Source organism: Bos javanicus, chromosome 9 (genome assembly GCF_032452875.1).
Source record: "Bos javanicus breed banteng chromosome 9, ARS-OSU_banteng_1.0, whole genome shotgun sequence".
Classification (NCBI taxonomy): Eukaryota; Metazoa; Chordata; class Mammalia; order Artiodactyla; family Bovidae; genus Bos; species Bos javanicus.
Window position 1 is genome coordinate 13,028,556 of NC_083876.1, and position 20,664 is coordinate 13,049,219.

General features: G+C 38.7%; 1 protein-coding gene across 3 annotated transcripts in view; it reads left to right on the top strand.

Moving 5' to 3' along the window:
- The first annotated feature begins 664 nt into the window (after positions 1-664).
- The window catches only part of MTO1 (mitochondrial tRNA translation optimization 1), a 30,329-nt gene continuing 10,329 nt past the window's right edge, over positions 665-20,664 (top strand). Inside the window, exons 1-11 of one of the 3 annotated variants that reach the window (XM_061427220.1) lie at positions 665-1,217; positions 3,191-3,390; positions 3,489-3,606; positions 8,100-8,389; positions 10,271-10,383; positions 10,475-10,665; positions 10,902-11,032; positions 11,691-11,895; positions 11,978-12,149; positions 16,287-16,405; positions 19,137-19,297. In XM_061427220.1, coding sequence (XP_061283204.1) covers positions 1,001-1,217; positions 3,191-3,390; positions 3,489-3,606; positions 8,100-8,389; positions 10,271-10,383; positions 10,475-10,665; positions 10,902-11,032; positions 11,691-11,895; positions 11,978-12,149; positions 16,287-16,405; positions 19,137-19,297 — 1,917 coding nt within the window. In that variant the 5' untranslated portion in view covers positions 665-1,000. Of the gene's footprint in view, positions 1,309-3,190; positions 3,391-3,488; positions 3,607-8,099; positions 8,390-10,270; positions 10,384-10,474; positions 10,666-10,901; positions 11,033-11,690; positions 11,896-11,977; positions 12,150-16,286; positions 16,406-19,136; positions 19,298-20,664 lie in introns of all 3 variants that reach the window. The other 2 variants (XM_061427219.1, XM_061427222.1) reach the window with 2 other exon arrangements.

The following is a 20,664-nucleotide window of genomic DNA, read 5'->3' on the forward strand; positions in this document are numbered from 1 at the left end:
TGCGTACCTTGGAGGGGGGACAGACCACAGCAGCAGAATTCGCTCCCAGTGGAAGGGAGAGGTTAGCAGTTACATGGTGAAGTAACTGGGACATGACCCTCTCATTAGCCCTTTGCTTAGCGGTCACCAGCTAAGGCCTGGGGCAAGAGTATGTAGGAAGGTCAGTCATGTGAGTAGGGTGTAGGTGAGGTAGACACTGGCTAACTAGGGCATGCACACAGAGCAGGGGATGTACCTGACCACAAAGAGGTTTTAAAACTATCAGTTCCCTAAGGCTGGACATTTAACCTTCAACCCTTCAGTTCTTCTAACTAGGCTTCATGAACCTTTCATCCACAAATACATCTGAATATCTCTGGAATCTATCCCAATCTTCATAAACAGAGGCAAGGTGATGGCTGCACCACAAATTTCAAAGACTCATGTAAAGCAAAGGGACCTAAATTATTGTTTGTAGGCAGTCACCTAGTGATTAGGGCAGCAATTCGCTTAAAAGGACAAAAGATGACTGAGTAGAAGTGCCGCCCCCCGCCCCCCCGCCCCCAAATCCAGAACCATAGGTAATCCAACAGCCTCCGCCAGGAAGAAACGGGGTTCAGTTCAGTCGCTCAGTCGTGTCCGACTCTGCGACCCCATGAACCGCAGCACGCCAGGCCTCCCTGTCCATCACCAAATCCCTGAGTCCACCCAAACCCATGTCCGTTGAGTTGGTGTTGCCATCCAACCATCTCATCCTTCGTCGTCCCCTTCTCCAACCATAGGTAATCCAACAGCCTCCGCCAGGCAAGAAACGAGGTACACACGCACCAATCCACGTGCACACACTGCAACGCGCTTCGCCAGGAAAGTCGCGCCAAACTGCCAATCAGCGGCGACGCTGGACGTAGACGTGACGCTGTGACATAATAGCAAGATGGCTGCTTCCTGAAGGCTTTCTCTCCTAAGTGTTTTCCCCTCGCTAGTGTCAGGATCCGAATTAACAGACTGCCTTTCTCCAGCAATGTTCTGTATCCGAGGCTGTGGCCGCCGGGTCGCGGCTTGCCTCACCAAACAGCACCTTGCGTCGGTCCGGTTCGGCGGTGACAGCGCGGCGCCCTGGACTCCGCACTTCGACGTAGTGGTCATCGGCGGAGGACACGCAGGGACCGAAGCCGCTGCCGCCGCAGCTCGATGCGGCTCCCGGACTCTGCTGCTCACGCACCGAGTGGACACCATCGGTGAGTGGCGCGGTGTGAGGCTTGCAGAGAGACGCACGCTGCCAGGGTCCTCCTTCTCCCCTTCCCAGTGCCTTTTCCTCCAGTTACTCTGGTGAGAATCCTACCGAATGTCGTTTTAGCCTGATGTGTGTTTCGCAGATCAAGCGGGACCGGGCCAGAACTCTGGTTTCGGCTATTCTGTGGACCACGAATTGTGCTGCTATTGACAGAAATAATTAGTTGGAGGAGGGTTGAGGGAGAGGTGCCTTGAGAAAAGAGCAAACTCTTAAGAATACTGGTGATACTTTATTTCAATTTTGCCTTTTGCCCTTTACTAGCTTGTTGCTTCGGTTAGAGTGAATCAGCGTTATTAGTGCTCGTTTATTAAATACCCATTGTGTTTTTCTCGAGATTTTGTGGAACCCTTTTGAAGAACGAGGCTACTTTTTAAATTGTATTTTATATTCATACTGAATGTTTATTCCCCAATTTTATGGTCAGGACCCGACTGTGCTTTTTGGCACTTCACAAGCAGTGGTTGGACGGCCATAATTTAAAGCAAGACCCCTCTGTGGCATCATCATAGATGCCAGCTAGGACACTATCTTGTAAATTATGCATGCCTGTGTCTTTCCTTGTGCATTTTGCTTACGAGGGAACTGTAATTGAAATGTTAACTATGCTTTCTGTACTGAAATACTGTTTAGAAATAACCATTCAGTTTATAACTGTGGAGAAATATATACTTTTGTTAACAGCGATTCTTTTGGATAGAGGCTATGTGATTACCAAGTAAAAACCAGGTACTGCATTTCAATAATAATAATTTTAAAAGTTGAATGAACAAAAAAGTATTATTGAACTAAGATGATAAGATAATACTATAAGTGGTGTAGCTTTGTCAAGGATAAAGGAATTCCCATCAAAACATGTATTTATATTTTTATACCAATACAATGTGACCTATGTTATCTTTTTAAATAAATGAATTTCAGAGATATGTAATAACTCTTATAAATGAGCTTAATGAATGACAGTTCTATCTTAAAATCAAAGTCTCATTTTTTTTAAGGTACTTTGATGTCATGGAGTATGAAGTATTTCTGCTTGTTCTCAGAAAGATAGCTTTGACTTAGAAGGTTAAACTTCCATAGGAATACAGAATGCAGGAATTGTCCTTTTTGTGCTTTTTGACAAACTCTTGTTTGCCATTCATGACGAAAGAGAAAAGTCTTTTAACACTAAACCACTCACTGGCAAGTAGGAACAGGATTACTTTAGATCAATAAAGATTTATCCCTAAAATAGTGTAGGTCACACTCCCCAAGCACAAAGCCTCATCAGGAAGAGTGTTTACCTAAATAAACAGTGGTTCTATATCAAAGGAAGGAGGAAGATAATCTACGAAGTTGTCATCCCTGTTTTTACAGTAGGGACACTGAGATACAGAATATTAGACAACTTACCAAGATCACCTAGAGCTTCTAAGTGGTGAATATAGGAGCTGAACCAGAACTCTGCCTTGCTCCTAACCCATGCTCATAAGGACAGCACTATTCAGCCTCCCTCTGGAGACCGTGAAAACTTTTGGAGGCCTTAATGCTGGTCACAGGATCAGCAGATGGCCTTTATGGAAGACATAATTAATTATAACTGTGAACCAGTACAAAGAAATTTATTAAATTATGCTTGATTTAGGAAGGTTTCACGAGGTAAGGTTTTCAAAATCACATTGTAAAGGAAGAGGCAGCGTAATGAAGTGCTAAAAATATGTATAAGAGAAAGATTCAAAAGAAACGTCCAGCAGTTGTTTGTCTTCCACGATGCCCTGAATAACTCTTGCATCCCATTGGGACTTCAGCAGTTTTAGTGTTTGCATCATTTTTTATTTTTAATCACATGATTCTAGTCGCTTGTACAGACATTTTCCTATCAAGCACGCACTGTGTGCAAGATGCTCGTATATTTATTTTGTTTATGTCTGTTCTCTTTAGGTCAGATGTCCTGTAATCCTTCCTTTGGTGGCATTGGAAAGGGGCATTTAATGAGGGAAGTCGATGCCTTGGATGGCCTGTGTTCTCGAATCTGTGACCAGTCTGGTATACATTACAAAGTATTAAACCGGCGCAAGGGACCAGCTGTTTGGGGTCTGAGAGCTCAAATTGATAGGAAGCTTTATAAGCAGAACATGCAGGTAAGAACAGGGCATGAAAACAGGAAGGATTGTAGTGATTATTTAACATGCAAGTTATTTTTAACAAGTTATTTTCAACTTGCATTCTCTTTTGCTAGAAAGAAATCCTAAATACACCGCTGCTTACTGTTCAGGAGGGAGCTGTAGAAGATCTCATTCTTACAGAACCAGAGCCTGAGCACACTGGGAAATACCGTGTCAGTGGTGTTGTTTTGGGTATGTACTGCTTACAGATAATAGTAACAGTATCAAACTCCATGTGAAAATTTTATCCTGAGTAGTGTATGGAGATGTTTTGCTTATTCTAGGAAATTGTTGTGTTTTCTGCTCAAGTATGAGGGAAACTGTATAGAAAAAATCCTATTCCTCATTTTATTTTTACCATGAAGCTCACCTTCTGTACCATCTTATTTTGGGACTCTATAGCCTGCAAAATTATGTATTTTTCTCTTGGTATTTCTGTGGTAATTTTTATTTTTCTTAGTTCTGACTTTAAACATTTTAAATTTATATTTTACAAGATTATTATGTATGTTTTTACTTGAGTTACATATTAATTTTTTAAATAAAATTGCACATGCACATATTTTTTACAGAAGAATGGAAAAGCAATTTATCTCTGTTTTCTTCCTTTAAAGACTTAACCACTTTAGCTCTTTTAGCCTTCACTGCAAACACTAATTGGAAGATTTGTGTGTGCATAGTTATTTTATGGCTTGACTGACTCTGTACAGTCTGATGATTAGGGATTGAACTGGCCTTTTTGTTGGGGAATTCCCAAACATCTATGTCTGTTAGTCCTAAAGAGAAGAATCAGTCTTCTGCCAGAGGACTGGACTGTTAGCTTTCTAGGAACAAAGTGGTAGGAGGGGCTGCACTGGAGAAATTTATCCTTTTTTTTTTTTAATTGGAGGATAATTGCTTTACAATGTTTTATTGGTTTCTGCCATACAACATCTCAAATCAGCCATAAAAAATTCATCATTTAAAATACTTATTAACTTATTTTCCCTGTTTAAATTTTATTATAGACATTTTTTAGAATGGGATATACATATTAATTTTCTTACTTAGAAATAATTGAGTGTATTTGTCTTACACGATAAGAAGGACATGGGTAGACAATGCACCTGGAAGTCCTAGCCATGTCAGCAGACACCCATGCCCTTCCATTGTCCTGCTCTGTCACCTTTGGCTGTAGCTTTCATCCCAGTGTTCACAAGACCAAAGTCACATATCCAGGTATCCATTATCAGAAAGAAAAGGAAAAAGAGGGAAAGGGTAAAGACCAAATACAGACAGAGCAAACAAGGTGCATTTCCTTTTAAACAGGATTTCCACTTTCCTATTAATAGACGTCTAGCCCAGCATCTTCTTGAAGTCCATTGACCAAAACTTCATCCTAATGGCCTTCTATGGCCTCAAATTGGTGTGAGAAGATAAATATTTTTAATTGGTATATTTCACCCAAGGAAAATTAGAGTTATTAGTCAAGAAAGTGTGTCAGTTGGATAAGGAATTACTTACATTGAGAGTGCTATCATAACAAATATATTACCTATAACTTACATCCCACATAGGCATTGAACATATCCGGTGTTACAAGTAAAAACAATAATCAAATACTGTGGTAGGCATACGATGCAGCAGTCCCACTACTGGGCATATACCCTGAGAAAACTTCATGATTCAAAAAGACACATGTACCCCAATGTTCATTGCAGCACTATTTACAATAGCCAGGACACAGAAGCATCCTAGATGTCCACCGACAGATGAATGGAAAAAAAGAGTGTGGTACATATACACAGTGGAATATTACCCAGCCATAAAAGGAATGAATTTGAGTCAGTTCTAATGAGGTGGATGAACCTAGAGCCTGTTAAACGAGTGAAATAAGTCAGAAAGAGAAAAACAAATATTGTATATTAACGCACAATATGGAATATAGAAAAATGATACTGATGGACCTATTTGCAGCACAGCAGTAGAGACACAGACATAGAGAACAGACTTGTGGACCCAGTGGGGGAAGAAGAGGGTGGGACGAACTGAGAGAGGAGCATTAAAATGTATACAAAACCAGGTGTAGAATAGATAGCAAGTGGGAAGTTGCTGTATAATACAGGGAGCTCAATCCAGGGCTCTGACAACCTAGAGGGGTGGAATCGGTGGGGAGTCGGAGGGAAGGTTCAAGAGGGAGGGGACATGTGTACGTCTGGCTGATTCATATAGTTGTTCTACGGCAGAAACCAACACAACTTTGTAAAGCAGTTATCCTCTGATTAAAAGGAAAAGGAAAGACAAAATGAAGAAAAGCAGAAAGATACTGCTCAAACTTTACTGTGAGGAATTTGGTGGACTCAAAGAGTAAAAAGAAAATACATTGACTGGAGAAGGTGCTTTGGAATTAGACTAGTGTTCAGACTTAGCTTTGGGTTTCAGTTTCTTCATCTACAAAATTGGGAGAGTAATGTATATTTCACGAAATGTGAAAAATGTGACTTAATGTTGAGGCTGGCATATAGTAAGGATTTAACAGATTACAATAAAATATTTAATAAATAATTATACTTAATTACTTAATAAATAACTGCAACATTAATAGTAAAAAAACATGGTAGCTGCAGCCAGCTAATGCCTAAAAAAATTTTTTTACGAAAAAATAAATTGCCATTTACCACAGACAATTAAAGCCAGGGATCTGAAAAAATTTTCAATTTGCTCTATATTCCACCTGAATTTTTAAAATTCCATATAAGTATATTTATGATGTAGGCATATCTTTTTTATAGATTAGAATGCCAACTTTCCTAAAGTTCAAGTAGTTTCCCCAAGTCCCACAGCTAGAAAATATCACAGTCAAGAACTCAATCCAGGTATTTAAAAACTTAAATGTTCCTTTTGCATCATCAACAGTTTAAAGGGGATGAAAGAAGGCAGAGTGAAAAGGTGGTCTCTCTCTCATCTTGTGCTCCAGGCAGCCGGTTTCCTTCTTCAGGAGCATTCCTAGGCACTGGCGTGGTCTTTCTGTCTGTGATTTTATCCTTGACTTCATGCAGAGGTATATATATTCCACCCCCACACACAGTAGTAACATATTGTACACACTCTGCTATACTTTTTTTTTAACCACTTAATCTGTGTTTGCTTTGCCTTTTAGGAGCTATGTTTCTTTCTTATAAGTTCATGGCTTTTGTTCTGTGATTACCTTAGTAACTATGATTTTGTATAATACACCCCATCTTCCCTTTCTTCTGTCAGTGTTTCCTGACTTCCCTATGTTGAACAGTTACTACTTTTATTTTCATTTCCTTTTCTCTCTGCCTCCTTTCCTCGCCAGACTTGATGATTATATTGTTTTTATTAAGGTAGCCCTTTATGCTTTTTAATTATTTTTACTTGTTACTTAAATTAGTATCTTCAAACGCTATTTCTTGGACCCTGTCTATATTTTATGGGCCCAACAATACAATTTTTAATTAACTTTTTTTTACTGAAGTGTAGTTGATTTACAGTGTTTCAGATGTACAGTGAAGTGATATATTCTTTTTCAGTCTTCTCCATTATAGCTTATTAATAATCGGGTTTTTATTGTAGTAAAATGTATATAGCATAAAGTTTGCCACTGTAGCCATTTCTAAGTATACAGTTCCACGCCCTCAAGTACCCCCACAGTGATGTGCAGCTGTCACCACTCTCCATTTCTAGAACTTTGGAAATTTAGTTGAAATACTGTACCCATTAACAGTAACTCTCTATTACCCAAAGAATTAACCCACATTTTCTTGTATGGTAGATCCATCTGTAGACAAGCCTTTATATGTGGTTTTCAGCTCTTTCTCCTCTTCAGCCCCCAGCTGCATTCCCACATTTTTCACACTCAGTCCTCCCGTTTCTGTGTCGCTGCAGGGCAGAGTACTTCACTGTCATCTGTATGTTCTCTTCAGGTTCTTGAGTTATAGCATTCTACCCTCTGCTCAATCAGTTATCACTCTTCCAACCACTTCAAAAAAATTTTTTATTTTATGTAGAGTATAGTTGATTTACAATATTGTGTTAGTTTCAGGTGTACAGCAAAGCAATTCAGTTAAACGTATATAATGTATATATCCATTCTTTTCTCAGGTTCTTTTCTACTGTAGGTTATTATAGAATATTGAGTAGAGTTCCTTGTGTTATATAGTAGGTCCTTGTTGACTATTTTATTTATTGTGGTGTGTATAAATTAATCCCAAATTCCTGATTTATCCATCCCCCCCAACCACTTTCTATCTTTCAAAAATATTTGAAATTTTTCATCTTTTGACAAATTCTTTTCCATTCTTGTGGTTCTCATGGTTTCATATCTTTTTTGCTCCTTTATTTTCTTTTGGAATTTTAAGAAGGAGAAGAAATCATGTGAGGTGGGATCTGTTAAATTTAACTAGAAGTCTAAATTTAATTAATTTTAAAAATTAACTGAGACCAGCTATTCAGTGCTGACAAGACTTTAGGAACATGTGTATCTGTGATAATACATTATGCTCTCCGTCTCAGCTTTCCTGCATTCTTCAGATTGAGGACATGTAGCCTTCTTACTGATTTAAAATCTTTTTCAGGTTTCTAAAGACAAATTTTTCTGTAGTTCTCCTACAAAAGCGTAACATTCTAATTTGACCCATGGTGACAATTAGGACATGAGTTTTGTTCTCTTTCTTGTCCTTTAGCCGATGGAAGTAAAGTGTATGCAGAGAGTGTGGTTCTGACTACTGGGACATTCCTGAGAGGCATGATTGTAATCGGATTGGAAATGCATCCAGCAGGACGTTTAGGGGATCAGCCTGCCGTAGGGTTGGCTCAGACCCTGGAGAAGTTGGGGTTTGTGGTGGGAAGATTGAAGACTGGGACTCCGCCCCGAATCGCCAAAGAATCCGTTAATTTCAGCATTCTAAACAAGCAGACACCAGATAATCCATCCATACCTTTCAGCTTTATCAATCAGACAGTGTGGATTAAGGTGAGATAATTTATGAAAATCTGGCCTTAAATAGGGAATATAGACTTTTTTGGTATTCATTTTTCATCACTATTAATTAGGGCACAAAAATGTGTTCTTTAAAAGGAGTAGCTGATTTGGCTACTTGGGTATTTCCTCACAAATTCTTTTAAGTGGTGGTGGTTTTTGCCATACATTCACGTGAATCAGCCATGGGTGTACATGTATTCCCCATCCCGACCCTCCCTCCACCTCCCTCCCAAAATCCCATAAATTCTTAAATTTCATTGATTTGATAACTTTACCTATTTAAACTTTTTGTAATAATTTCAGAAAAGTTGTAGGACTGTTACTTGCCCTCTCCATATATATAGACATAGATACATATATTTAACATATAGAACAGTAACATACACATTTATTTTTATTCTTTTTTCTTTTCCCAAAACATTTAAAAGTTGCAGAGATCATGACCCTTTACCTCTAAATACCTCAGTCTGCATCTCAGCTAAGCCCAAAGACATCCTCATATAACCTCAATGCAGTGATGAAATTTGGGGACTTTAACATTGACACAGTGCTGTTATCGAAAATAAAATTCATAGAGTTTTCTGACCACCCCAATACATTTTTTTGTCCCAACGTTCTTTTTCCAACCTAGGATCATATATTGCATTTAATTGTCATTTCTTCTTAATCTGGAATAATTCCTCAGTCTTAATAATACTGATACTTTTGAAGATATAGGCTACTTTTACCTATCCTTGTAATTAAAAAAAAAAGCAAGCTATATATTGTGTGTTTAGAATCAAGGGCTAGTAGTTGACGCTCCTAATTTCTGGTGAGTGTTACCCTGATGAGTGGCTATTAATTTATTTATTTGGCCATGCTGCACAGCTTGTGGGAACTTAGTTCCCCGACCAGGGATTGAATCCATGCCTCCTACAGTGAAAGTGTGGAATCCTAACCACTAAACCATCAGGGAATTCCCTCTTTTGACATTCTTATCTTTCCTCAACACTTTGTCTTACTTAGTTTTAAAATAAGTCTCAGACATCATTTCATCCAGAAATACCTTGGTACATGTCTTTAACAAATAAGGATTTTGTAAAACTCAACCATAATACTGTTAACACATATAGCAAAACATAATTTATTAATATCATCTGATACTCAGTGCTCAATTTTCCTTAGTATTAAATATAGATATATTATTGAAGTATAGTTGAACTACAATGTTCCAAGTGCATTCCAAGTATTTTATAGTTGTTTTATTTGAACCAAGAACCAAATGAGGTTCATACATTACATATCTTATAATAGTTCCTCTCTTTTTTACATCTGTGTGCTGTGCTGTGCTGTGCTTAGTCGCTCAGTTGTGTCTAACTCTTTGCAACCCCGTGGACTGTAGCATGCCAGGCTCCTGTGTCCATGGGGCTTCTCCTGGCAAGAATACTGGAGTGGGTTTGCCATGCCCTCCTCCAGGAGATTTTCCTGACCCAGGAATCGAACCAGGGTCTCCTGCACTGCAGGTGGATTCTTTACTAGTTGAGCTACCAGGGGAGCCTCTTTTACATCTACATGGGGAAGAAACTGAGACATTTCTCTTCTGGAATTTCCTACATTCTAGATTTGTAGATTTGTCTGATTTCACTGCCTGGTGCCTTAAACATGTTCCTGCATCATCAGTATTTCCTATGAACTGTTGATCTGGAGGCTTGTGTCAATTTACGTTCATCTTTGGGGTTGTTTTTCACAAACATACTTCACCATTAGTATTTGGCTTTGTGCATAGATTTGATGTCTATACAAGTAAGTTTATATCATGTGTGGAATTTATTTGAATTAGAGGCAAACTAATAGAGAAGCAAAACAGTATTTTGACGAGTTCCCATGTTTTAGCCAGAAGATCAGCTGCCATGTTACTTGACTCACACTAACCCTCGAGTGGATGAGATTGTCCTTGAGAACCTTCACCTTAACTGTCACGTTAAGGAAACTACAAGAGGACCCCGGTAAGGACAAAATACCAGTGCTTAATTACAGTAAGGATTGTCAACCCTCTTTTGTTTAATTGCATTTTTAAATTCCAATGTCTTATTCTAGATACTGTCCCTCCATTGAATCAAAGGTCTTGCGTTTTCCAAACCGTGTACATCAAGTTTGGTTGGAACCTGAAGGAATGGATTCTGACCTCATCTACCCCCAAGGGTTATCTGTGACACTGCCAGCTGAATTACAGGAGAAGATGATCACATGCATCAGAGGCTTGGAGAACGCTAAAATGATTCAGCCAGGTAAAGAGACTGCCAGCTGCCCTTTGGTCTGAGCTCAGTATTGCTTAGCAGACAGCGGAAAATTGAAGCTACAGTCATGGTGCTTAGAGCCCCAGAAGACAAAACCCAGCATCTGCACGTTTATTTATAAAATAGTCTTCACATTTGAAGAGCATTTAATGATAATCTTTGCATCTCTGCTTGAGGCAAACCCAGCGCTGTTTTTGCTTATTTTGTACCATCTGTTCTTTGGCCAGGCTACGGTGTTCAGTATGATTACATGGACCCCCGGCAGATCTCTCCTTCTCTCGAGACTCATTTGGTGCAGCGGCTCTTCTTTGCTGGACAGATAAATGGCACTACTGGTTACGAGGAAGCTGCAGCTCAAGTAAGAAGTGGTTCAAATGTTACTATAAACAGAAAAGGACTATTTAACTGGTGTTCCTCCTCTTGACATCTGTCATGATTGCTATATAGAGCTTAGATACAACTCATAACTGTAATAGCAAACTGACTTCTATTTCAGGAACTGTGGGGGTGGCTTCTGTATACAACAAGATTTTTTAAACACTGTGTCTTTGTTACTCTTTTCTGAGCTCCTAGATCCAGTTGCATATTTTGATTAGATTTTTGTATTGCTTCTGAAATTTAAAAAAAGAAAAGTTAGTTCTTTTAACCTAACCTAACTTTATTGAAAATTACCCTGTTATTACTCCTTTTTAAACAGAAAGTTATGTTATTTTTACTTGTAAATGGGCAAAGGCTAAAAAAGTCTTTCAAGTGGATTTTTTTTTTTTTTAAAGATTAGCCACCTGGTTTATCAAGAATATTAGATATTTTTGAAAACAATGAATTATAGCATTCTAAAGTGGTATATTACCCATATTCTGTTTGTGAATATGAACCACATTTTCTGTCTCTGTTTTGTCCCTTCTGGGCAGGCCTGCTTCCTTACCGCCTGAACCATTTTTTCCAGGTAGTGTCTGAATAGGATAGCTCTTTGTTCAGTTCATAATGGCCTTTTAAACATTTCAGTCCTCTTGTAGGGTGTGATAGCTGGAATCAATGCAAGTCTTCGGGTCAGACACAAGCCTCCTTTTGTCATTAGCCGAACAGAAGGTTACATAGGAGTCTTGATTGATGACCTCACCACACTGGGCACCAACGAACCATACCGCATGTTTACCAGCCGAGCCGAGTTCCGTTTGTCACTGCGTCCTGATAACGCCGACAGCAGGCTCACATTCCGAGGTAACTCTTACACTGAGTCCTGCAACCAGACTTTCTCTCCTTTAAGACCTCTTTCATTATAATCTCCCCCTCCCCCTTCTAGGGTACAAGGAAGCTGGTTGTGTGTCCCAACAACGATATGAAAGAGCTTCTTGGATGAAGTCTTCTTTAGAAGAAGGCATTTCTATGCTAAAATCCATTGAGTTTTTAAGTACTAAATGGAAAAACTTAATTCCAGAGTCTTCTATAAGTAGTGGTAAAAGTCTGCCTCTCAGGTATGCATTTTTTGTATAAACTTTCTTTTTGTAGAAAAATGGAGTCATCTCAGAGAGATACTACCATAGATTCCCTACCTACACATTTTAAACGAACGCAGCTCTTATGTTTGCTTCTTTTCAAAATTCTTTAGAGATAATCTCCTTACTCACGAATGACAATATATATGATTCTAAATTATTCTTTATTTTATTTCTCTGTGGCTCCCATTGAGTTCTGCCTTTCCTAAGATCTAGCGGGCATAAACCAAGAAATAGCATCTGCTTTCTTTTTTAGGCATTGAACAATTGGAATGGTCTCATCTTGCCTATGAGCCATAGCAGGGAAACTTTGATTAAGCAGTGTTACCAATTCTTGAAGACTCCCTTACTACATTTTAGGAGTTTTTTTGTCCTTATTTTTACCATTCTGGTTGTATGGACTCTAAAGGACACTAATAGAGATCTTTCTTGATTCAGAGATACATTTCTGAAAACCTCATGTAATTCAAAATTTACATCAGTCACCACTGATTTTTCCCATTTAAAAAATGTAAGCTAACGTGGGGAGCGGGGGTTGGAGGGTGGGTTTAGAAGGTATAAACCTACAATCATTGTATTTTAGAAGCACACATGCTGACTTGATCTTGCTGCTGTGTCTCCAGTATGTTTTTTGTTTATAGTTTTCTTTTTCTCAGTCCTTGTTTTGCTTGTGAGGAAATTTGTAGATTTAATGGTATATTCATTTTAATGCCACTTTTTATCATCCACAATCTCTCTAAGTGCTCTCTCTCTTTTTAACTAACAGCCAGGCATAACATGTCTTTGACTTTCATCTCATCACAGTGTTTTTTGTTTACAACTTGTGTTCCCAAATTTTCATTTTCATGAGAATTTCCCAAAGCACTGGCATCACTGAAGAGGAGAATAAGCAGGTTTTTAATTATAGTAATGGTAAATAATCGGCTTCCCAGGTGGCGCTAGTGGTACAGAACCCACCTGCCAATGCAGGAGACCTAAGAGATGTGGGTTCGATCCCTAGGTCAGGAAGATCCCCTGGAAAAGGACATGGCAACCCACTTCAGTATTCTTGCCTGGAGAATCCCACAGACACAGGAGCCTGGCAGGCTACAGTCCATAGGGTAGTAAAGAGTCAGACATGACTGAAGTGCCTTAGCAACAATAAATAATAAAGAATCTGCATGGTTGTCACCCAAACCAGGGGGTCTCATTTATAGGAAAGACAGCTTGGTTCACAGATAAGGGTGGCAGATTTATTTGTGTACCAGTTAAGTGGTACTGGGAGATGGTAGTAGTATAAGCATAGTTTTATATTTCACTCTGTTTTCCAGATATTTGTTTAAATTTAAGAGGGTTTATTATTATTTCAAGCTTTGCAGAAGAATTTATAGCATTATGCTTCATTTAGGTCAAATATTGCACTGTGTTAGATTTTATATAATTAGAATTTTCATTCAATGTGACTCATGTGGATTGAGGTCATAGTGAGAGCAAGGGAAGTGATTGTTTTCAACACAGTTTAGAATGCTAATTGATGAATAAAAATATGAAAAAGGAGGGGGCTGTCGGCTTTATATTTTTACCTAATCCTAAGAGTACCCATTTTGTTAAGGTAACTTTTTTTAAAACAGTAATTTGACCAAATGCTTTTCTTGTTAATTTCAGGTGTCTTTCCTTTCAGAAGGAAACAGGGACCTCATCCTCCTGTTTGATTTTGGTAGAATATTTATAGTGTAGTGTTGAGCCTCCCTGAAAGAACTCACTTGATCAATTCCTAGATATATAAAGCTAGAAAGATAGAAAATTGGTCCAAGGACATGTATTGTGTCTGCCGCACACATAGCAAGCTGTGCGCCAGGCACTGAGGGGTAGGACTGGACTTTGAGCTACCGTTTTGACAGAACAGATCCACAGAGCATGCGCGCACACATTTCCTGTTAGGATCATAGGGAGACGCACTGATGTGTCAGGTAGTGCAGAAACTGTCTCTCGTGTTCTGCAGAAGCGTGCTAACTTGTCCTTCAGTGGCAGCCCTCTGTACTCTGAGGCTTAGGCTTCATTCAAAGCTGGTCTTGAAGTTTGGACCTGCAAATAGCTCCAAGCCTTCTAAACAAATTGTTTAAAAGCCTTTTAAAAGATGTATTTATTTTTGGCTGCTCTGGGTCTTCACTGCTGCCTGTGGGCTTTCTCTAGTTGCAGCAAGCGGAAGCTGCTTTTCACTGTGGTACCAGGGCTTCTCATTGCAACAGCTTCTCCTGTCTATGAGCACAGGCTTCAATAGTCACAGCTGGTAGGCTCCAGAGTGCTGGGTCAGTTGTTGTGGCTCATGGGCTTAGTTGCCCCACGGCCTGCGGGATCTTCCCAGACCAGGGATCAAACCTACGTCCCCTGCATTAGCAGGCAGATTCTTAACTTTAACACTGGACCACCAGGGAACCCTAAAACCTTCTTAAAAGTTAAATGGTCATAGGCTTTTCTTTGAGGTCACCATCCTCTAAGATTCCTCTCTTTTTGGTTGGTCATTAGATGTGTTCCTGTATGTTCTGTAATTTTTTTATTTTATTTTTGGCCACCCTGGGTCTTCATTGCTACTTGCAGGCTTTCTCTGGTTGTGACTGGTGCGGGCTGCTCTCAAGTTGCAGAGCATGGGCTTCTCGTTGTGATGGCTTCTCATGTCTCAGAGCACTAGTTCCAAGGCGAGTAAGCTCTGTAGTCCTGGCACACAGGCTCAGTTGCCCCATAGCATGTGGGATCTCCCCAGACCAGGGATTAAACCCATGTTCCCTGCATTAGCAGGTGATTCCTAACCACTGAGCAACCAGGGAAGTCTTGGTTTTATAATTTCTGAAAGAACAACCCCTTTTCTTGTGGAGTTTAGGGTTATTTGGTTTCATTGTATCAACAGCTTATCTGATGAGACTTCTGAAATTAATTGACATAATTCATCTTGTGGAGCACAACAAAGTTGACAGCTCCTTGTGGGAAGAGGTGTCTGGCCTTTCCTAGACTGTCTGAGATGAGACAGGCCTCTGCAGAGAGTGTGACACATGACTGTGGTGATAGAATGAGCTGTAAAAAACAAACAAACAAACAAATAAACACATCTGGGAGGCCTGAAGGGACTTGGAACGCTGGGATGGGCAGATTTGACCTTCTTTTGACTTAATAAATTAATTGGTTTAATTGATTTTGGGTGGACAGAGTTGATAAAAAAAGCAATCTATTGAAAGAGGGAAAGGGCAAAGTAAATAAAAATAAAGTTAAGGCAGTAAGTGTACTGTAGGGAAAGTGTACAGATCAGTGAAACCTTGTGAGAACCAAGCAAAATGAGAAGGAAACTGCAGGGTATTTTCCAGTCTTGGAACAAGCAGATCTCCTTTAGTTGGTTCTAAGCATGCGTGTAGAAGGATGGCGCATTCAACGGACATGGGCTTAATGTGACTTAGATGTAAATTCTTAGGGAGTTCAATCACACCCTTGTTTTCAGAGGATATTCTGTCCTAATAGGAAAGCTCCAGAGGACAAATGGATTGTTGCAGTACCACTTTACCAACTACTTACCCCTCTTGATAAAGGAAAGGAGTTGAGAATCACATGCTCTCTTTCAAAAAATTGCAGAGGAAGGAACACTTCCAAACTCATTCTATGAAGCCACCATCACCCAGATAACAAAAGCAGACAAAGACATCACAAAAAAAGAAAATTACAGGCCACTATTACTGATAAACATAGATGCAAAAATCCTCAACAAAATTCTAACAGAATTCAGCAACACATTAAAAAGATCATACACCATGATCAAGTCAGGTTTATCCCAGGGATGCAAAGATTCTTTAATATACGCAAATCAATCAATGTGATACATCATATCAACAAATTGAAAGATAAACACCATATGATAATCTCAGTAGATGCAGAAACACTTTCGACAGAATTCAGCCTGAGAATCACATGCTGATCTCATGGAGGTCCCGCTGTGTCACAGATGCTGCTGTTTGCTCAGTGTACTTGGGGAAAATTAGAAATATATTGATATTGTTTATTCTGAGATTTGGTATTACTTTCAAGGAATTTTGTTCTTAATCTGCCTGATATGATATGGACCCTTGTGTTAATGAAACTTTTCTGTGTTTGTAGAGCTCTTGATGTTCTGAAGTATGAGGAAGTTGACATGGAGTTGTTGGCCAGGGCTGTTCCAGAGCCCTTGAAGAAGTACACCCAATGTAGAGAGCTGGCCGAAAGACTGAAAATAGAAGGTAGAAAATTTTTTACTTAGGATGTCTGTATGCTCCCTTCTTCATTTGTGCAAATAATGAATGAATTGCAGATACACAGAGAACTCTGTGTCAAGAGGAGCCATTATTACCGTAAGACCAGCATCGTCTTAGGCTCTGACCACTCAGAGTAGGTTTCCCAGGTAGCACTGTAACACATCATAATGTGTTAGGAAGACTCCACCCCAGACCCACTGAGTGAGCATTTGCATTTTAACAAGATCCCTAGGAGATCTGTGTGTATATTTCATGTTGGGAAGTGCCACTGTAGAGCTCTCCTTTTTAAAAAAAAAAAAACAAACTTAAATCTTTTTTCCTTTTGAACTTTTTTTTTTAATGTTTTCTCCACTTAAATGTTCTGCTAATGAGGAAAATAATGCTATTTTTGGCTTTGATGATATAATACTTTTCTATTAACAAAGACTTATTTTGTATCAGGCAAAGAAGTTCACATTCTGCCCCTGTATGTTATAACATTTGACGTGCTCTCATATTCTTGGTCAGTATATTGACCATCAAAGTCACATGTGACTTTTGGAGTTGTACTGCAATTTATAATTTTTTCTTTATAAAAAAAATTTCAGGACTTCCCTGAAGACTCCATACGCCAAATGCAGGGGGCACAGATTTGATCCTCAGTCAGGGAAGATCCCGCATGCCAAAAAAAAAAAAAAAATTCAAACAGAAATACTGATAATAGCATTAGCTTCTGCATTGTGATAGAAGATTTTTTTTTTCCTCCACTGGAAAATTGTGTGCAGAAAAAGTCAGGGAACAGAATGAGATGGGAGAGAAGGGTAGGAAAAGCAGATAAAAGGTGGACTGTTTAAACAGGAAAGGCCTTCAGGCTCCTTGGGGACCAGCGAAGGTGGTGAGAATGCTGCAGTCCTAGCAGTAACGTTTTCTTTCAGTTCCAGAGAGGTCTGTTACCTTGCTATGCTTTGACTGCTTATATAGAATGACCCAAGTGCTGCCTATCATTCTTCCAAATGAACATGCCCTGGTCATTTGCTAATGTGTAAGAAGTATTGTTAACCTTATATCTCAACATCATGATCTTTCTATTGAGTAAAAGTTACTTTATTGAACATTTAGGCCATTAGCATCTGGGAAAAGGTGATTAAACTCTGTATTTTAAACTTGGTTTGCAGTTTTACTGTGTCCAGTAAATGGTCCAAAATAATTATCTTCAACTTGTTTATAGGAAACCCTGACTTCAGCCATGGAGTAGTTACTGTTTTGCTTTGTTCTTTAAGACTGGCGTATATAAAGACTCTAACTAATACCCATGGCTTAAAAGAAACCACACTAGGTTAAAATATAGTGTATATCAGTAGTTTTCAAATCACTACCTAGATCCTCCACTGGATAAGTTTTTTCTTTTTTTTTTAATGTGGACCATTTTAAAAATCTGTTGAATTTATTACAATATTGCTTCTGTTTTATGTTTTGGTTTTTTTGGCCCTGAGGCATGTGTGATCTTAGCTTCCTGACCAGGTATCAGACCTGCACCCCTTGAATTGGAAGGTGAAGTCTTAACCACTGGACTGCCAGGGAAGTCCTTAGACAAGTTTCTTGAAGGCAGAAATCAGTTCAGATTCTTCTTTGTACTATCTTTCATTGTTTTGCTATACATATTTGAAAAAGTAAATATATCTTTAACATATACATTATTTATATTCTGTGATCCTATAGTCTATTCCTGAGTCATAAAATTTCATTACAATTTGTCATGCTGATGTGTTATATGTTAGATTAATCCCTTTACATGAATTATTTCATTTGATAATTAAAAAGTGTCATGTGAAGGATAGCTACTAGCATTATGTCTTAATTTACAGATAGTTATAACTTGCCCAGGGTCACACAGTTGGGGAGTGGCAGAACTGGGCTTTGAACCTAGTATATCTGTCTACAAGGCCTGTGCACCTCACAGCTCTCCTTTATTGTCAAAAAGACCATCATAAGTTTCTGGGTCAGCCCATAACATTTCTAGATAATGTGGCTGAGGCCCAGAAGTATCATGATGTGTTCATTGTCAGAGGGTAATTTATTGGTAGAGCCAGGCTCAGAGCTGAGATTTTCTGGCTACAGTCAAGTGATGGAAGCAGAAGCTGCCAGAACCTCTAGGGAAGACTTGCTTTTCTTAAACAGGACAGAATGACCACCTCAGTATAGGTTTTAAAACAGGTCTTGGATTTATTTTTCTAAGAATGGAATGCTTTAATTACAAAATAATTGCTGAATTGTCTTTCTAAGTTCACTCTGAATAAAACTTCAGTTAATTTATTTAAATTATATGTTATCATCCAAGAATATATACTTTTAACAATTATAGCTTTATTTGAAAACCATCTTCTTGGAGAAACACCTAATCTTTAGAACTTCAAACCTATAGCCTGTTGAAGAAAGTGTTCCACCAAAATTTGCATTGAGAAAGAAAGGAATTTTTTTTTTAACTTAAAATTTTCTAGTTTTTTTAAATGAGAAGGACATGGAATAAACTGCCAGACAGAATATTGTAGTTAACACACAGGATACTCCCTCTCTTTATTTTAACCCCAGTCTCCTCTTCTGTGAAAGGGAATACCTACCACCTATCGGGGTACTAAGATCATATATGCAAAAGCTCTCTGTAAATTGTAAAAAGCTAGAAACATGTAGCTTGTTAATATTATCTGAGTATCACAACATAATTAATTTTGTTCACCAGCTACTTATGAATCAGTACTGTTCCATCAGCAACAAGAAATAAAGGAAGTTCAAAGAGATGAAGCTCTCCAACTGCCAAAGGACCTAGATTATTTGACTCTCAAGGATATATCTTTGTCCTATGAAGTTCGAGAGAAGCTCCATTTCAGTCGCCCACAGACGGTAAGAAAACAGGCAGTGGATAGGAACAGATCATAGAGAGCCAATGCTTTAATTTTTAAAAGCTGGATTTGTAGTGGCCATATAACTAATGTTTTATTTCATCATAAAAAGCTTAACCTCTTATTTTCATATTCTCTTTGTATAACAGGTGTCATTATATTTTTTATGAGAGATAAAAAAAAGCTTAGTCTAAATAAGTATCTGGAAGTGAAGAATTGGGTTGATTATAATTAGCCAACCATGTGCATGCTTGTTTATATGCATGACTTAAACTACTTTGGGTTAAAATAGAATACATGTCAGTGGTTTTCAGATCACTGCTTGGATCCCTCCAAGGCGTTCCATAGTGTTGCCTTGGGAGCCAGTAGGAGGAAGTAGAGGGCCAGAGATGATCCTGTGTGTGTCTGTGTGTGGTTTGTATTTGCATGAGTACATGGGCACCATGCTGTATACATCTGTTAAAAACTTCAGCATACAGTATTGAATTTGTAATAACAAATATTTAAAGACTTGTAGGCTATATTTATTGATTCTGAGATACATTTTTAACATCTCTGAGTTGTAGCTTAAAAATTGATGGTGTATCATAGTTTAATGGGCATTGCATTGGGTTTTTTATTTTTTTCAGTGGTTCATAAAATAAAGGGGTACTTAACCAGGAGAAGGCAATGGCACCCCACTCCAGTACTCTTGCCTGGAAAATCCCATGGACGGAGGAGCCCAGTAGGCTGCAGTCCATGGAGTCGCTCAGAGTTGGACAGAACTGAGCTACTTCACTTTCACTTTTCACCTTCATGCATTGGAGAAGGAAATGGCAACCCACTCCAGTATTCTTGCTTTTTTAAAGAGGAGTGATTTCATCAACTAACATGGTATTCTTAGTCATATTCATCATGGAAAGCAGCAGAGAGGCCTTAAGTTTTATAGCTGTATCTTACTCATTTTGGGTTATGTTTTTGTGGATAGTCATAGGCTACACTGCCCAATATGATAGCCGTTAACCAAGTGCAACCATTTACAGTAATTAAAATGAAATAAAGTTAAAAATTCAACTCCTCAGTCATAATAGCCACATTTCAGATGCTCAGTAGCTACAAAAGGCTCTTGGCTGTCATACTGGACAGTTATCATATTTTTACACTGCCAGTGTTACAGAAATTTTCCATTATCACAGAAAAGTTCAGTTGCATTGTATTGGTCATCACAGTTCACCTCTTAACCAAAATTCTGAAATACCATAAGCTCTGACAAACGTTTGCTACAGAGTCATTTGGTGGCAAAACAGACCTGAACTGATATGAGGTCTCTATACCACTTGGAGTGAATAAGTCATACATTTCACTGCAAAAATATACCATAGAAATATT